The sequence below is a fragment of the Protomyctophum bolini genome, assembly GCF_963924005.1.
Source record: "Protomyctophum bolini genome assembly, chromosome: 23".
NCBI lineage: Eukaryota > Metazoa > Chordata > Actinopteri > Myctophiformes > Myctophidae > Protomyctophum > Protomyctophum bolini.
The window spans coordinates 24,782,881-24,796,930 of NC_137884.1; the positions used below are offsets into that span (position 1 = coordinate 24,782,881).

The window sequence follows — 14,050 nt, forward strand, 5'->3', positions numbered from 1 at the left end:
GCCGGTCAGCAAGTGGACTCATGAATATAATGTATATAGACAATATTTTAGGCCAATAAAATAAGACTATAATTATACCAAATTTCCAACCCAAACCATGCAGGCTGATGCCGATTGGCTCACCCTCTTCAGGAGGCGGGCCGAGTCCTCGCTGATGTGTGTGAGCCGACTGATGACGTTGTTCAGGTAGAGGTCACTGAGGGTCGCATGGTCCTTACTCTCTCTCCTCACCTGGGGGGGGGGGGGTGGAGGAGGGAGAGAGAGAGAGGAGGGAGAGAGAGAGAGAGAGAGAGAGAGAGAGAGAGAGAGAGAGAGAGAGAGAGAGAGAGTAGGGAGGAGAGAGAGAGAGAGATAGAGGGAGAATGGAGAGAGGAGGGAGAGACATAGAGAGGAGGGAGAGAGAGAGAGATAGAGGGAGAATGGAGAGAGGAGGGAGAGACATAGAGAGGAGGGAGAGAGAGAGAGATAGAGGGCAAATTGAGAGAGAGGAGGGAGAGAGAGGAGGGAGAGAGAGAGGAGGGAGCAAGAGAGAGAGGAGGGAGAGAGAGAGAGAGAGAAGGGAGAGAGAGAGAGAGAGAGGAGGGGGGAGAGAGAGGAGGGAGGAGAGAGAGAGAGAGAGAGGAGGGAGAGAGACACAGAGGGAGAATGGAGAGGAACGGAGGGAGAGAGAGGAGGGAGAGAGACATGGAGGGAGAGAGACACAGAGGGAGAATGGAGGGAGAGAGACGGAGAATATTACATAAACATTATTTATGCCCGTGGTAAAAACAACACAGTGGTAAGTGGTGAAAACAACACAGAAACAACTGAGCTAAATAAAACAGGACAGTGACCCAGACAGTAGAAACAGGGACAACACACACAGTCGCACACAGAGACAGGACATGACGGCACTAGCGGAGTAAAAGTGCATGCGATGCACTCCAACCGACATGGTTGCATGGAGACTGTTTCTATTCATAGAAATACTAATACTCTGCAAAAGAGAAAACAGCAGTACTTGTGAAATGGCTAAATGTGCAAAAAATTAAAAAAAACAGCAGCCTTTCTTATACTGTATACGAGGAGAGGACAATATACTGTACTGTACAGATTTAGAAGACTTTTGTAGAATCTGGTCTCAGTCCTAAAATGGGTTACTTAAGGCTCATACATAGTCTGGATTTTCGGTGGTGGGGTGACCACCGAACTATACAACATGACGTTACGAGCCGCGGTGAAGAGCAAACCACCGCCACCGCTCCAGCCCTTCTCTCTGTTTTTACTCACCACCGCTCAACGTTAGCGTGGTCACCTCACCACCGAAAATCCAGACTATGTATGAGCCTTAAGCCATAGTGGCGTGCAGAGGGTGGGAGAAGATGGTACTGTAACATTGCGACTACAGTTGTCTTCAGCGATCCCAGACTCTAGTCCAGAATGATTCCTATAATCAATCTGTTGAGCCCGTTACCCAACAGAGCACAGCATAGAAGAGACCTTTTTGGGCCAATGCACCCTCCTGACTGGTCGCGAATACAAGCGGTCGAAGTTTTCTTCGACGGGTGGCTGGCATCTCCCTTGGCCCCGCATTAATTTCTACTTGCAAAAATAGATTTCAACCTCACTACTACTTTGTACTACTAGGACAGATTAAAAGCGGACGTATCTTTCCGGCACCCCGAGCTGCTATTTTGAAAGAAATCCCGTCGCCGATTGTGTTAATATATCTATCGTGACAAATAAACGCACACATGGCCTGGGCCGTGGCTCAGCGGTCCAGGCACTTTGGCTGGTAATCCAGTCTGGCAGTGTGCCGCGGGTTCGACTCCCGATCCCGACGGTCATGCCCCCCATCTCTCTACCCTATTTCCTGTCAGCCTACTGAAAAGCCACCAAGAAAAAACATTTAAAAAAAATAAAAATAAAGCACACATACGCACTAAAACTAACTCTACCTGGTTCAGCAGTAAGTACCAGTTCACCGTAACTCTACCTGGTTCAGCAGTAAGTACCAGTTCACTGTAACTCTACCTGGTTCAGCGGTAAGTACCAGTTCACTGTAACTCTACCTGGTTCAGCAGTAAGTACCAGTTCACTGTAACTCTACCTGGTTCAGCAGTAAGTACCAGTTCACTGTAACTCTACCTGGTTCAACAGTAAGTATCAGTTCACCGTAACTCTACCTGGTTCAGCGGTAAGTACCAGTTCACCGTAACTCTACCTGGTTCAGCAGTAAGTACCAGTTCACTGTAACTCTACCTGGTTCAGCGGTAAGTACCAGTTCACTGTAACTCTACCTGGTTCAGCGGTAAGTACCAGTTCACCGTAACTCTACCTGGTTCAGCAGTAAGTACCAGTTCACTGTAACTCTACCTGGTTCAGCAGTATAAGTACCAGTTCACTGTAACTCTACCTGGTTCAGCAGTAAGTACCAGTTCACTGTAACTCTGGTTCAGCAGTAAGTACCAGTTCACTGTAACTCCACCTGGTTCAGCAGTAAGTACCAGTTCACTGTAACTCTACCTGGTTCAGCGGTAAGTACCAGTTCACTGTAACTCTACCTGGTTCAGCAGTAAGTACCAGTTCACTGTAACTCTACCTGGTTCAGCAGTAAGTACCAGTTCACTGTAACTCTACCTGGTTCAGCGGTAAGTACCAGTTCACTGTAACTCTACCTGGTTCAGCAGTAAGTACCAGTTCACTGTAACTCTACCTGGTTCAGCAGTAAGTACCAGTTCACTGTAACTCTACCTGGTTCAGCGGTAAGTACCAGTTCACTGTAACTCTACCTGGTTCAGCAGTAAGTACCAGTTCACCGTAACTCTACCTGGTTCAGCGGTAAGTACCAGTTCACCGTAACTCTACCTGGTTCAGCAGTAAGTACCAGTTCACTGTAACTCTACCTGGTTCAGCAGTAAGTACCAGTTCACTGTAACTCTACCTGGTTCAGCAGTAAGTACCAGTTCACTGTAACTCTACCTGGTTCAGCAGTAAGTACCAGTTCACCGTAACTCTACCTGGTTCAGCAGTAAGTACCAGTTCACCGTAACTCTACCTGGTTCAGCAGTAAGTACCAGTTCACTGTAACTCTACCTGGTTCAGCAGTAAGTACCAGTTCACTGTAACTCTACCTGGTTCAGCAGTAAGTACCAGTTCACCGTAACTCTACCTGGTTCAGCAGTAAGTACCAGTTCACCGTAACTCTACCTGGTTCAGCAGTATAAGTACCAGTTCACTGTAACTCTACCTGGTTCAGCAGTAAGTACCAGTTCACTGTAACTCTACCTGGTTCAGCAGTAAGTACCAGTTCACTGTAACTCTACCTGGTTCAGCAGTAAGTACCAGTTCACTGTAACTCTACCTGGTTCAGCGGTAAGTACCAGTTCACTGTAACTCTACCTGGTTCAGCAGTAAGTACCAGTTCACTGTAACTCTACCTGGTTCAGCAGTAAGTACCAGTTCACTGTAACTCTACCTGGTTCAGCAGTATAAGTACCAGTTCACTGTAACTCTACCTGGTTCAGCAGTAAGTACCAGCAGTTCACTGTAACTCTACCTGGTTCAGCAGTAAGTAAGTACCAGTTCACTGTAACTCTACCTGGTTCAGCGGTAAGTACCAGTTCACTGTAACTCTACCTGGTTCAGCAGTAAGTACCAGTTCACTGTAACTCTACATGGTTCAGCAGTAAGTACCAGTTCACTGTAACTCTACCTGGTTCAGCAGTAAGTACCAGTTCACTGTAACTCTACCTGGTTCAGCGGTAAGTACCAGTTCACTGTAACTCTACCTGGTTCAGCAGTATAAGTACCAGTTCACTGTAACTCTACCTGGTTCAGCAGTAAGTACCAGTTCACTGTAACTCTACCTGGTTCAGCAGTAAGTACCAGTTCACTGTAACTCTACCTGGTTCAGCGGTAAGTACCAGTTCACTGTAACTCTACCTGGTTCAGCAGTAAGTACCAGTTCACTGTAACTCTACCTGGTTCAGCAGTAAGTACCAGTTCACTGTAACTCTACCTGGTTCAGCAGTAAGTAAGTACCAGTTCACTGTAACTCTACCTGGTTCAGCAGTATAAGTACCAGTTCACTGTAACTCTACCTGGTTCAGCAGTAAGTACCAGTTCACTGTAACTCTACCTGGTTCAGCAGTAAGTACCAGTTCACTGTAACTCTACCTGGTTCAGCAGTAAGTAAGTACCAGTTCACTGTAACTCTACCTGGTTCAGCAGTAAGTACCAGTTCACTGTAACTCTACCTGGTTCAGCAGTAAGTACCAGTTCACCGTAACTCTACCTGGTTCAGCAGTAAGTACCAGTTCACTGTAACTCTACCTGGTTCAGCAGTAAGTACCAGTTCACTGTAACTCTACCTGGTTCAGCAGTAAGTACCAGCAGTTCACCGGAGACAGCAAGTTCTGATCCTTCCTGTGAACGAGACGGGAAAAGGGTTTAACTACATACCGCACACGCACACGCAGGCGCGCACACGCACACACACACACACACACACACACGCACGCACGCACGCACACACTAGAGACAGCAGCTTACAACCATGCCCATTTGCACACCCCCTTAAACCAGCCCACACCAACAACGCAACAACATGTCCAATTAAAGCCAATTATACAACCCTCTACAGACACACACACACAATTATACTATAGCATTTAGTGGAGGCAGTAATTCCAGCAAATTATGTTTGCACGCACGCACACACACACACACACACACACACACGCGCATGCACGCGCACACACACTTATAAGACGTTCTTAATCCAGAGTGATTTACAGTAAGCAAGAATGGGTGAAACTAATTCAGTAATTAATTAATATCAATTAAACAGCGTGTGCTGTCCAAACTGTGGGAGGAGTTAGCGTTTCTAAAAAAAAAATGGTTAACTCTAGAAAGAATGGATGAGAATGTCTCTGGCCGTCAAAAAGCCCCAAAGCGATCTTTATAATCTTAATTTAGACACAAACCAACTATTTTCTAAGAACAATATTGATGTAACCTAAGAGATTCGATGAGTTATATAGCTATATTTTATACGCAGAGATTTTAAAAAGGACTATTAACCCATTTTAGGCCTCATGTCGAAATAAATAAAAAGCCTTCTGAAAGAATATACATTCAAAGATTTGTGCCACATTTTCATGATTTTTTAAAAATAGCAGACCTACAAGCTCGTAGCGCGCCACTCGGTGGCGCGCTACGAGCTTGTAGGTCTGCTATTTTTCAATAGCTACTGTAAAGTATAACATAATGCTTAGTTAAAACGAATGGGTTGAAGCTAAATGGTGTGTTGCGACATTTTGGGGCGTACTTGTACTGCTGGTGGTCCTTGGTACTGCGCGTCTTGGCCATGAACCTCTCCGCCAGCTTCTCCAGGTTTCTGGAATACTCCGTCTCGATCTCCGCCTTCTTCCGGAAGAAGTCCTGGAGGTCCTGGAGCAGCTGGACTCTCATCTCCGTCTGCTGCTCAAGACAGCGCTGCTGCTCCACCAGCTGCACCCGCACATCTACAAACGCACACACACGCACGCATACAGTACACACACACACACACACACACACACACACACACACACACACACACGAGCACGCACACACATTTACATATATTGTGCATTACATTCACCCATTCACACACCTTTACGTAGATTGTGCATTACATTCACACACCTTTACGTAAATTGTGCATTACATTCACACACCTTTACGTAGATTGTGCATTACATTCACACACACATTCACACACTTTTACATAGATTGTGCATTACACACACACACACACACACACACACACACACACACACGGTGGAGGAAACCATGCAAGGCACCAACCTGCACATCAGGAGCAATCAGGGGTTCAGTGTATTGCTCAAGGACACTTCCACACTAACTCTGGGGTTCGAATGGGAAACCTTGAGGTTACCATCCAGCCACCGCCGCACACACGCACAAGCACACACACACACACACACACACACACACACACACACGCACACACACACGCACACACACACACCCACGCACACACCATGTATTTATGTCCACATGAAAGAGAAACATATACATCCAGGGACACAGTATAGATGCATGGGGGTACATTCACACAACATCATGGCATACTGTACGTTTTCATGATACAATTACAGACACGCCACTCCGTCAGTTAGTCATGTGTACAGCAGCGTCTCCGCCATACAGGGTCGGCTGACAATCATAGCAGAGACAGCACAATATTTTGCCAGCCCTTTTTGGCCATCCCAAGTTGTTGAAGCCCTCCAACAACCGGCCCGGGGGTTCAGTACTGTATGTCCCAGGCTGCCAAATATTAAAACAAATAGTCTGCACCACCAGACCAGTGCCCAAATAATAATAATAATAAATATGGAGTGCCACGATTTTTCCAGTTTTTCATGTGTCTATGGGGTGACAGTACTTCATTAGACACCCTGGGGGTCGTTTTTATGTGCAAGGGTGTATTAACTTTGCATTTAGGGTTTCTACCTGGAGGCTGAACCCTTGACAGTCAAACGGGCCAATGAAGTAAACAGTAATATAGTGACATCACACCATCAGCCCCTCCCCTAACCCCTCCCCCTTTATCATACAACTACAGCTGTGTGTGCGGCTTCAGTTCAGGTGGATCACCACCCATCACCACCCACCATGCAGGCAAACCAGGCATACTTAATGAACTGGTGGGCGTGTCCACATAAAAACAACATTTTAACAAATACTGTACACCTTTTTGAAAAAAATATACCTCCTTAAATAACAATAAGACCTGATGATCAGGTTTTAGGGTGGAAAAAAAATCACGGCACTCCATCTTTAACCCCAACTCTGACATAGTATGTAGGAGTTGTTGGTATTTAATAACCGTCGTCATAAAGGCTTCCTCTAGGCTGAGGTCATTTAATAACCGTGGTCATAAAGGCTTCATCTAGGCTGAGGTCATTTAATAACCGTGGTCATAAAGGCTTCCTCTAGGCTACGGTGAAAGGCGGTGCTATCTCAGATACATACACTTCCCTGGACTCTTCTTCATCAACCACAACAACGTAAATATAATGAATTGCATTTTTATAGCGATTTTTTAAGTGCTCAATGCTTTACAACGGTTCATTCATACATTGGGAGGTGAAGGTTCATTCATTCATACATTGGGAGGTGACGGTTCATTCATTCATACATTGGGAGGTGAAGGTTCTTTCATTCATACATTGGGAGGTGACGGTTCATTCATTCATACATTGGGAGGTGACGGTTCATTCATTCATACATTGGGAGGTGAAGCGGCGAACAGTCGACGCCAGCGTCCTCACTTCCCACATTCACACACTGACAGTGTGGGGTTCAGCGTCTCATTGGAGGCCGCCGACCCAGGGATCAGTGGACGACCTGCTCTACCTCCTGAGCCACAGCAGATATGTTTGGGTTATCACACAGATCATACTAAAACTAATAGAATCACTTAATTCAATTTCGACGTCAGGCCTAAATGGGTTTGTGAATGTGATGACGCACACGCACGCACGCACGCACGCACACACACTACTAAATTCCATGGCTTACAACCAAAGTCTTTATGATGACTAATGTATGACGTTACTGTATCATTCTGCTGTTGTGAGTCTTGTATATGTTGTGCAGTTATTGTACAGTCTGTGCTGTACTTTCAGTGTCTAGTCTATAAAACCTGACAGAGATAGCAGCCATTTTGAAAGCTCCCAATGGCAACAAACACACCACGAATGAAAGTGAAACACACGCACACTCACGCACGCATGCATGCGCGCGCGCACGCACAATTCCATAATGGGGGAGTTGCAAATACTTGCTGATGCCCTGGTGGTATAAGCTATGGGGGGTCTGTATGAATCATATTGATGGAATTACGTGACTTGTGTGTACGTGTTTGTGTCTCTGCTCGTTGTGTGTACGTGTTTGTGTCTCTGCTCGTTGTGTGTACGTGTTTGTGTCTCTGCTCGTTGTGTGTACGTGTTTGTGTCTCTGCTCGTTGTGTGTACGTGTTTGTGTCTCTGCTCGTTGTGTGTACGTGTTTGTGTCTCTGCTCGTTGTGTGTACGTGTTTGTGTCTCTGCTCGTGCATGCGTGCGTGCGTGCGTGCATGTCGATGCGGCAGATCTGAGTTCTCGTCTTCACCTTCCTCATCACGTGGTACTTCACACACACACACACACACACAGTGTGTGGTTGCCTAGACAACAGGTAGTGGAGTGGATAGGGTCCCCCAGGGGTTGCTGTGTGTGTGTGTGTGTGTGTGTGTGTGTGTGTGTGTGTGTGTGTGTGTGTGTGCGTGTTGTAGGGACAGAGAGAGAGAAACGGAGGAGAAGATGAAGAAGAGGGGGCAGAAAAACGAGGGAGAGGAAGGAAGGAAGGAAGAAAGGAAGGAAGGAAGGAAGGGTCTGGGGGTTAGTTCAGTATTGTGCGTGTGCGTGTGTGTGTGTGTGTGTGTGTGTGTGTGTGTGTTCTTCAGCAGCGTCAGAGTGTCAGTAGAGCCAGGACTCAAACACAACAATCACTGGAGCGTGAGTCCATGCTGACTCTGTGTCTCTCTCTCTCTCTCTCTCTCTCTCTAAAAATGGGTGAGGACGATTCTACAAAAACAGTTTTCTGATAAACCTCATGTTTCTGTGTCAGACGTTCTCAAACTTGTTCACGTCAAGGACCCCCAGAATGATCTGTATTTGGCGGCGGACCCCCATCTGAAAGTTTGTTGTTCCAGGGACCCCTCCCCCCCCCCCCCCCCCCTCCCAGAAGCAAAGATTTGAGTTAAAAACCTCTGAAAGAATATATATATATTCAAAGATTTGCACCACGTTTTCACGATTCTTCAAAAACAGCAGACCTGCAAGCTCGTATAGCGCGGCACTCGCACTCGCTATACGAGCTTGTAGATCTGCTATTTTTCAACAGCCAAAGTGTAACATAATGCTTAAAACACCAAAAGGGGTCAGCGCGGAGCATTCCACCCTGTGTTGTTTCTCATTATGTCGGTCAAGAAGGGATGTTTTCCAAGGTGACTCCTTGGAGACAAATACACATCAGTAATTATAAGAGATTAAAGGAAGAGGGGGGTGGGGGGGTGAACAGAATGAGAGATAGAAAGATAGAGGGAGGAGAGAGAGAGAGAGAGAGAGAGAGAGAGAGAGAGAGAGAGAGAGAGAGAGAGAGAGAGAGAGAGAGAGAGATAGGAGGACAGGGAAAGAGCATTAAGTGAGTATATGGTGTTTTATACAGGAGAACATTGTCATTGCCTTGCCTTGGATCAGTAGAATGAATTCAAAGTGAAGGTTATTATCTGCTGGTATCTTTTATACTATACTGAGTGTCAGTGGGGAAAAGAATCTCTTTCCCAGAACCACCCGTCCGTGTCCTCGCAACACCCCAGCTATAGTCTAACACACTCAACCCTATTCCTTTAGATGGAGGGAGATCTATATAGGCGCTCGGCACAAACACACACCCTGCACGGCCAGCAGAAAGGAACAATATGCAGAGCATCTAATCCAGCGCTGCCACGGAATCGATTCGTTTTCGTAAAAATCTACTCATCTGCCCTTAAATCGATGCGTTGCGGCCGGCGTTGTGTGAACGGCGGATCATCATCTGTGTCGTTCACTTGAGAAATGCAAAAATGTGTGGTTGACGGTTGTGGTTAAGGTATAGGTTAGGTTAGGTTAGGTAAGGTATAGGTTAGGTATAGGTTAGGTTAGGTTAGGTTATAGGTTAGGTTAGGTAAGGTATAGGTTAGGTTAGGTTAGGTTAGGTTAGGATAGGCAGCACGACAGCAGGGTTCATTTCATCGACTAAAAGTATGACGAAAAATGTTCCGTCGACTACATATACCTTCTTTCACTGACGAAATCTACATGAAACCAATTAAAGCCACGACGACTAAAACTAAAGACTAAATATGCTGACAATTTCGTCTACAAATAAAAACTAGACTAAAATGTCAGGAAAGGGACTATAGTGGACAAGAGATCCAGTAGAAGTCATTTTACATTTTGGTTGCATGCTGAAAATATAGCAGATCTACAAGCTCACAACGCTTCACGCTGTGACGCTGTGTCATTTATTTTCAGCAAGTGTAAAATCATCCATTACGATGGCATCAAGGTCCGCCAAAATACATTTTAGTCGACTAACGCTAAAACATTCTAAAAATAAAAATAAATGAAAACTAGAATAGAAATTTGCTGCCAAAAACAACACTGCACCAAACCCGAGGCTGAAGGTCACCGAATGTCAAGCATCGCTGAGGTGAACCCCTGGGGGTCCCCAGGGGTCCACAGGGGGTCCTTGGGGAGAGGATAGTTCCCCCACCGTGCTGGAGGGGAACCAAGGACCCCTGAGGGTCCACAGGGGTCCCCCAGGGGTCCTTGGGGAGAGGATAGTTCCCCCTCTGAGCTGGAGGTCTGGACCTCCTCGATGGTATTAGTCCAGACTCCAGATCATCTGAAGTGCCAATACTGCACTGACTCCACTGAACCCTATAGTGTCCCCTTCTTTCTACAGTTCCACATAAAACAGCAGATCTCCAAGCTCACAGCGCGTCGCAATGTGGCGTGCTGTGAGCTTGGAGATGAAGAGATGAAGTGTGGAGTGAAAGCATTAGGAAGGAAAACTATAGGAGCCCTTCATGGGCAACGGAGTCCAAGGTTTAGGTGGTTAACCACATCACAGAGTCCTATTTCAGGCTTAAATTGATATAACATTATAATCGTGTGTTTAAGACAAATCTTACAACTCTCGTTCTAAAAAAAAATAGAACAAGTCTATGGTGGCTAAACTATTGCTGCTATACAGCCATACCGAGCAGAGACGTGAACCACATAGACATCAAAGGGGGCTTCAGCCCCTGCCCTTTTACCCGTCTGTAAAACAGCAGCCCTCTCCAGACCACGGATGCAGCATTTACTTTTACTACATGGTGAAAGAAATGCAAATGCCCTCCCCTCCTCTCCTCTCCTCAGTAGTATAATAGTGTGGGGGATCACTACCAATTCTGACCACTAGTGGCGCTAGTGAGCAATTTAATGCATAAATTATGCAAATGAGTAATTAAAATTCTCGACATTCCTTGAATTCCATAGATATAATTAGCATAATCATAAATAATAAATATCCATAAATATAAATATCCATAAATATAATTAGCATATAATAGTTTATAATTAAATAATAATAAAAAACTAATAATAGGTTATTTATAAAATGCATGATGTATGGTCCCTGCGTCACCATTTGCCATGTCCCCAACATGTAAATTTTGTCACTGGGGTTAAGGTGGGGGGATGGTCGCTAACCTCAGGCAATATTTATTTAGGGCAGGGGGGTCACTGTCTTAAGGGGGGATGGGCTCTAACCATGGGCCAGGTGCGACATGCAAATTAAATGAAGCGAGGGGGTGTGGTGGGGGGATGGGCACCCCCCTCTTTGTGGAATGCTAGGTGCCAGACATGCAAATTAAATGAAGCGGGGGGGTGAGGTGGGGGGGTGGTATCTAAACAGGTGCAAGTTAGATAAACAAGGGGGTGGGGTGGGCTCTAACCAGGTGCCAGACATGCAAATTAGATAATCACAAAGGTGGGGGTCCTTATCTTTGAAGTGAATTGTATGCATAAATTAATCAAGGTAGTATTTAAATTCCTTACATACATTGACAGTGGGTGTGTGATTCCACCTAGTGGTCAATATCTATATAAATATTTACACTGCAATACCATTTATGCCCTGATGTGATCTCAGTCATCTAGGGAAATGTTTTTCAATCATTGGTCTGGGGACCACCAGTGGTCCTTGAATGTAATTATTGTGTAAGTCAAGGATATCCCCCTAGTGGTCAATTTCTATAAATATATCTACAACTGCAATACCATTTATGCCCTGATGTGATTTCAGTCACCTAGGGAAATGTTTTCAAGCAATGGTCTGTGGGCTACCGATGGTCTTTGAGAGGGTTCAGGTGACCCTCCCCAGCTAAATCATGGAGAGTTGGTAACCAAATAGTCTCCTTATAGATCTTTAACTCTATACTTTTCAATTTTTTGTGTTTTGAATTTTTATGTTTCATGGTGTCCTAAGGTGTATGGTTTATTGTCTGTCTTGTATTATTTTTGGTGTTTTGTGTTGTGTCTTTGAATATTGTATGCTTCATGTGGTACTAATGTGTTGGGGTTATTGTCTGTCTTGTATTATTTTTGGTGTTTTGTGTTGTGACTTTGAATTTTTATGGTTCATGTTGTCCTAATGGGGTTGGGTATTGTATATCTTGTATTATTTTTGTGTTTTGTGTTGTGTCTTTGAATTTTGCATGCTTCATGTGGTACTAGGTGTTTGGGTTATTGTCTGTCTTGTATTATTTTTGGTGTTTTGTGTTGGGATCTTTGAATTTTTTATGTTTCATGTTGTCCAAATGGGTTGGGTATTGTAAATCTTGTATTATTTTTTGTGTTTTGTGTTGTGTCTTTGAATTTTGCATGCTTCATGTGGTACTAGGTGTTTGGGTTATTGTCTGTCTTGTATTATTTTTGGTGTTTTGTGTTGGGATCTTTGAATTTTTTATGTTTCATGTTGTCCAAATGGGTTGGGTATTGTAAATCTTGTATTATTTTTTGTGTTTTGTGTTGTGTCTTTGAATTTTGCATGCTTCATGTGGTACTAGGTGTTTGGGGTTATTGTCTGTCTTGTATTATTTTTGGTGTTTTGTGTTGGGATCTTTGAATTTTTTATGTTTCATGTTGTCCAGATGGGGTTGGGTATTGTAAATCTTGTATTATTTTTTGTGTTTTGTGTTGTGTCTTTGAATTTTGCATGCTTCATGTGGTACTAGGTGTTTGGGTTATTGTCTGTCTTGTATTATTTTTGGTGTTTTGTGTTGGGATCTTTGAATTTTTTATGTTTCATGTTGGCCAAATGGGGTTGGGTATTGTAAATCTTGTATTATTTTTTGTGTTTTGTGTTGTGTCTTTGAATTTTGCATGCTTCATGTGGTACTAGGTGTTTGGGTTATTGTCTGTCTTGTATTATTTTTGGTGTTTTGTGTTGGGATCTTTGAATTTTTTATGTTTCATGTTGTCCAAATGGGGTTGGGTATTGTAAATCTTGTATTGTTTTTTGTGTTTTGTGTTGTGTCTTTGAATTTTTGCATGCTTCATGTGGTACTAGGTGTTTGGGTTATTGTCTGTCTTGTGTTATTTTTGGTGTTTTGTGTTGGGATCTTTGAATTTTTTATGTTTCATGTTGTCCAAATGGGGTTGGGTATTGTAAATCTTGTATTGTTTTTTGTGTTTTGTGTTGTGTCTTTGAATTTATGCATGCTTCATGTGGTACTAGGTGTTTGGGTTATTGTCTGTCTTGTGTTATTTTTGGTGTTTTGTGTTGGGATCTTTGAATTTTTTATGTTTCATGTTGTCCAAATGGGGTTGGGTATTGTAAATCTTGTATTATTTTTGGTGTTTTGGGTTGTGTCTTTGAATTTTGCATGCTTCATGTGGTACTAGGTGTTTGGGTTATTGTCTGTCTTGTATTATTTTTGGTGTTTTGTGTTGGGATCTTTGAATTTTTTATGTTTCATGTTGACCAAATGGGGTTGGGTATTGTAAATCTTGTATTATTTTTTTTGTGTTTTGTGTTGGGGTCTTTGAATTTTGCATGCTTCATGTGGTACTAGGTGTTTGGGTTATTGTCTGTCTTGTATTATTTTTTGGTGTTTTGTGTTGGGATCTTTGAATTTTTTATGTTTCATGTTGTCCAAATGGGTTGGGTATTGTAAATCTTGTATTATTTTTTGTGTTTTGTGTTGTGTCTTTGAATTTTGCATGCTTCATGTGGTACTAGGTGTTTGGGTTATTGTCTGTCTTGTATTATTTTTGGTGTTTTGTGTTGGGGTCTTTGAATTTTTTTATGTTTCATGTTGTCCAAATGGGGTTGGGTATTGTAAATCTTGTATTATTTTTTGTGTTTTGTGTTGTGTCTTTGAATTTTGCATGCTTCATGTGGTACTAGGTGTTTGGGTTATTGTC

General features: G+C 43.8%; 1 protein-coding gene across 1 annotated transcript in view; it reads right to left on the reverse strand.

The window, feature by feature from the left end:
* Positions 1-14,050, reverse strand: part of LOC308310846 (SLIT-ROBO Rho GTPase-activating protein 1-like) — a gene marked incomplete at both ends in the record, with an annotated part of 63,697 nt that overhangs the window by 30,957 nt on the left and 18,690 nt on the right. The window contains 3 exons of the mRNA XM_080757295.1: positions 124-231; positions 4,353-4,407; positions 5,312-5,507. Coding sequence (XP_080613421.1) covers positions 124-231; positions 4,353-4,407; positions 5,312-5,507 — 359 coding nt within the window. The remainder of the gene's footprint in view (positions 1-123; positions 232-4,352; positions 4,408-5,311; positions 5,508-14,050) is intronic.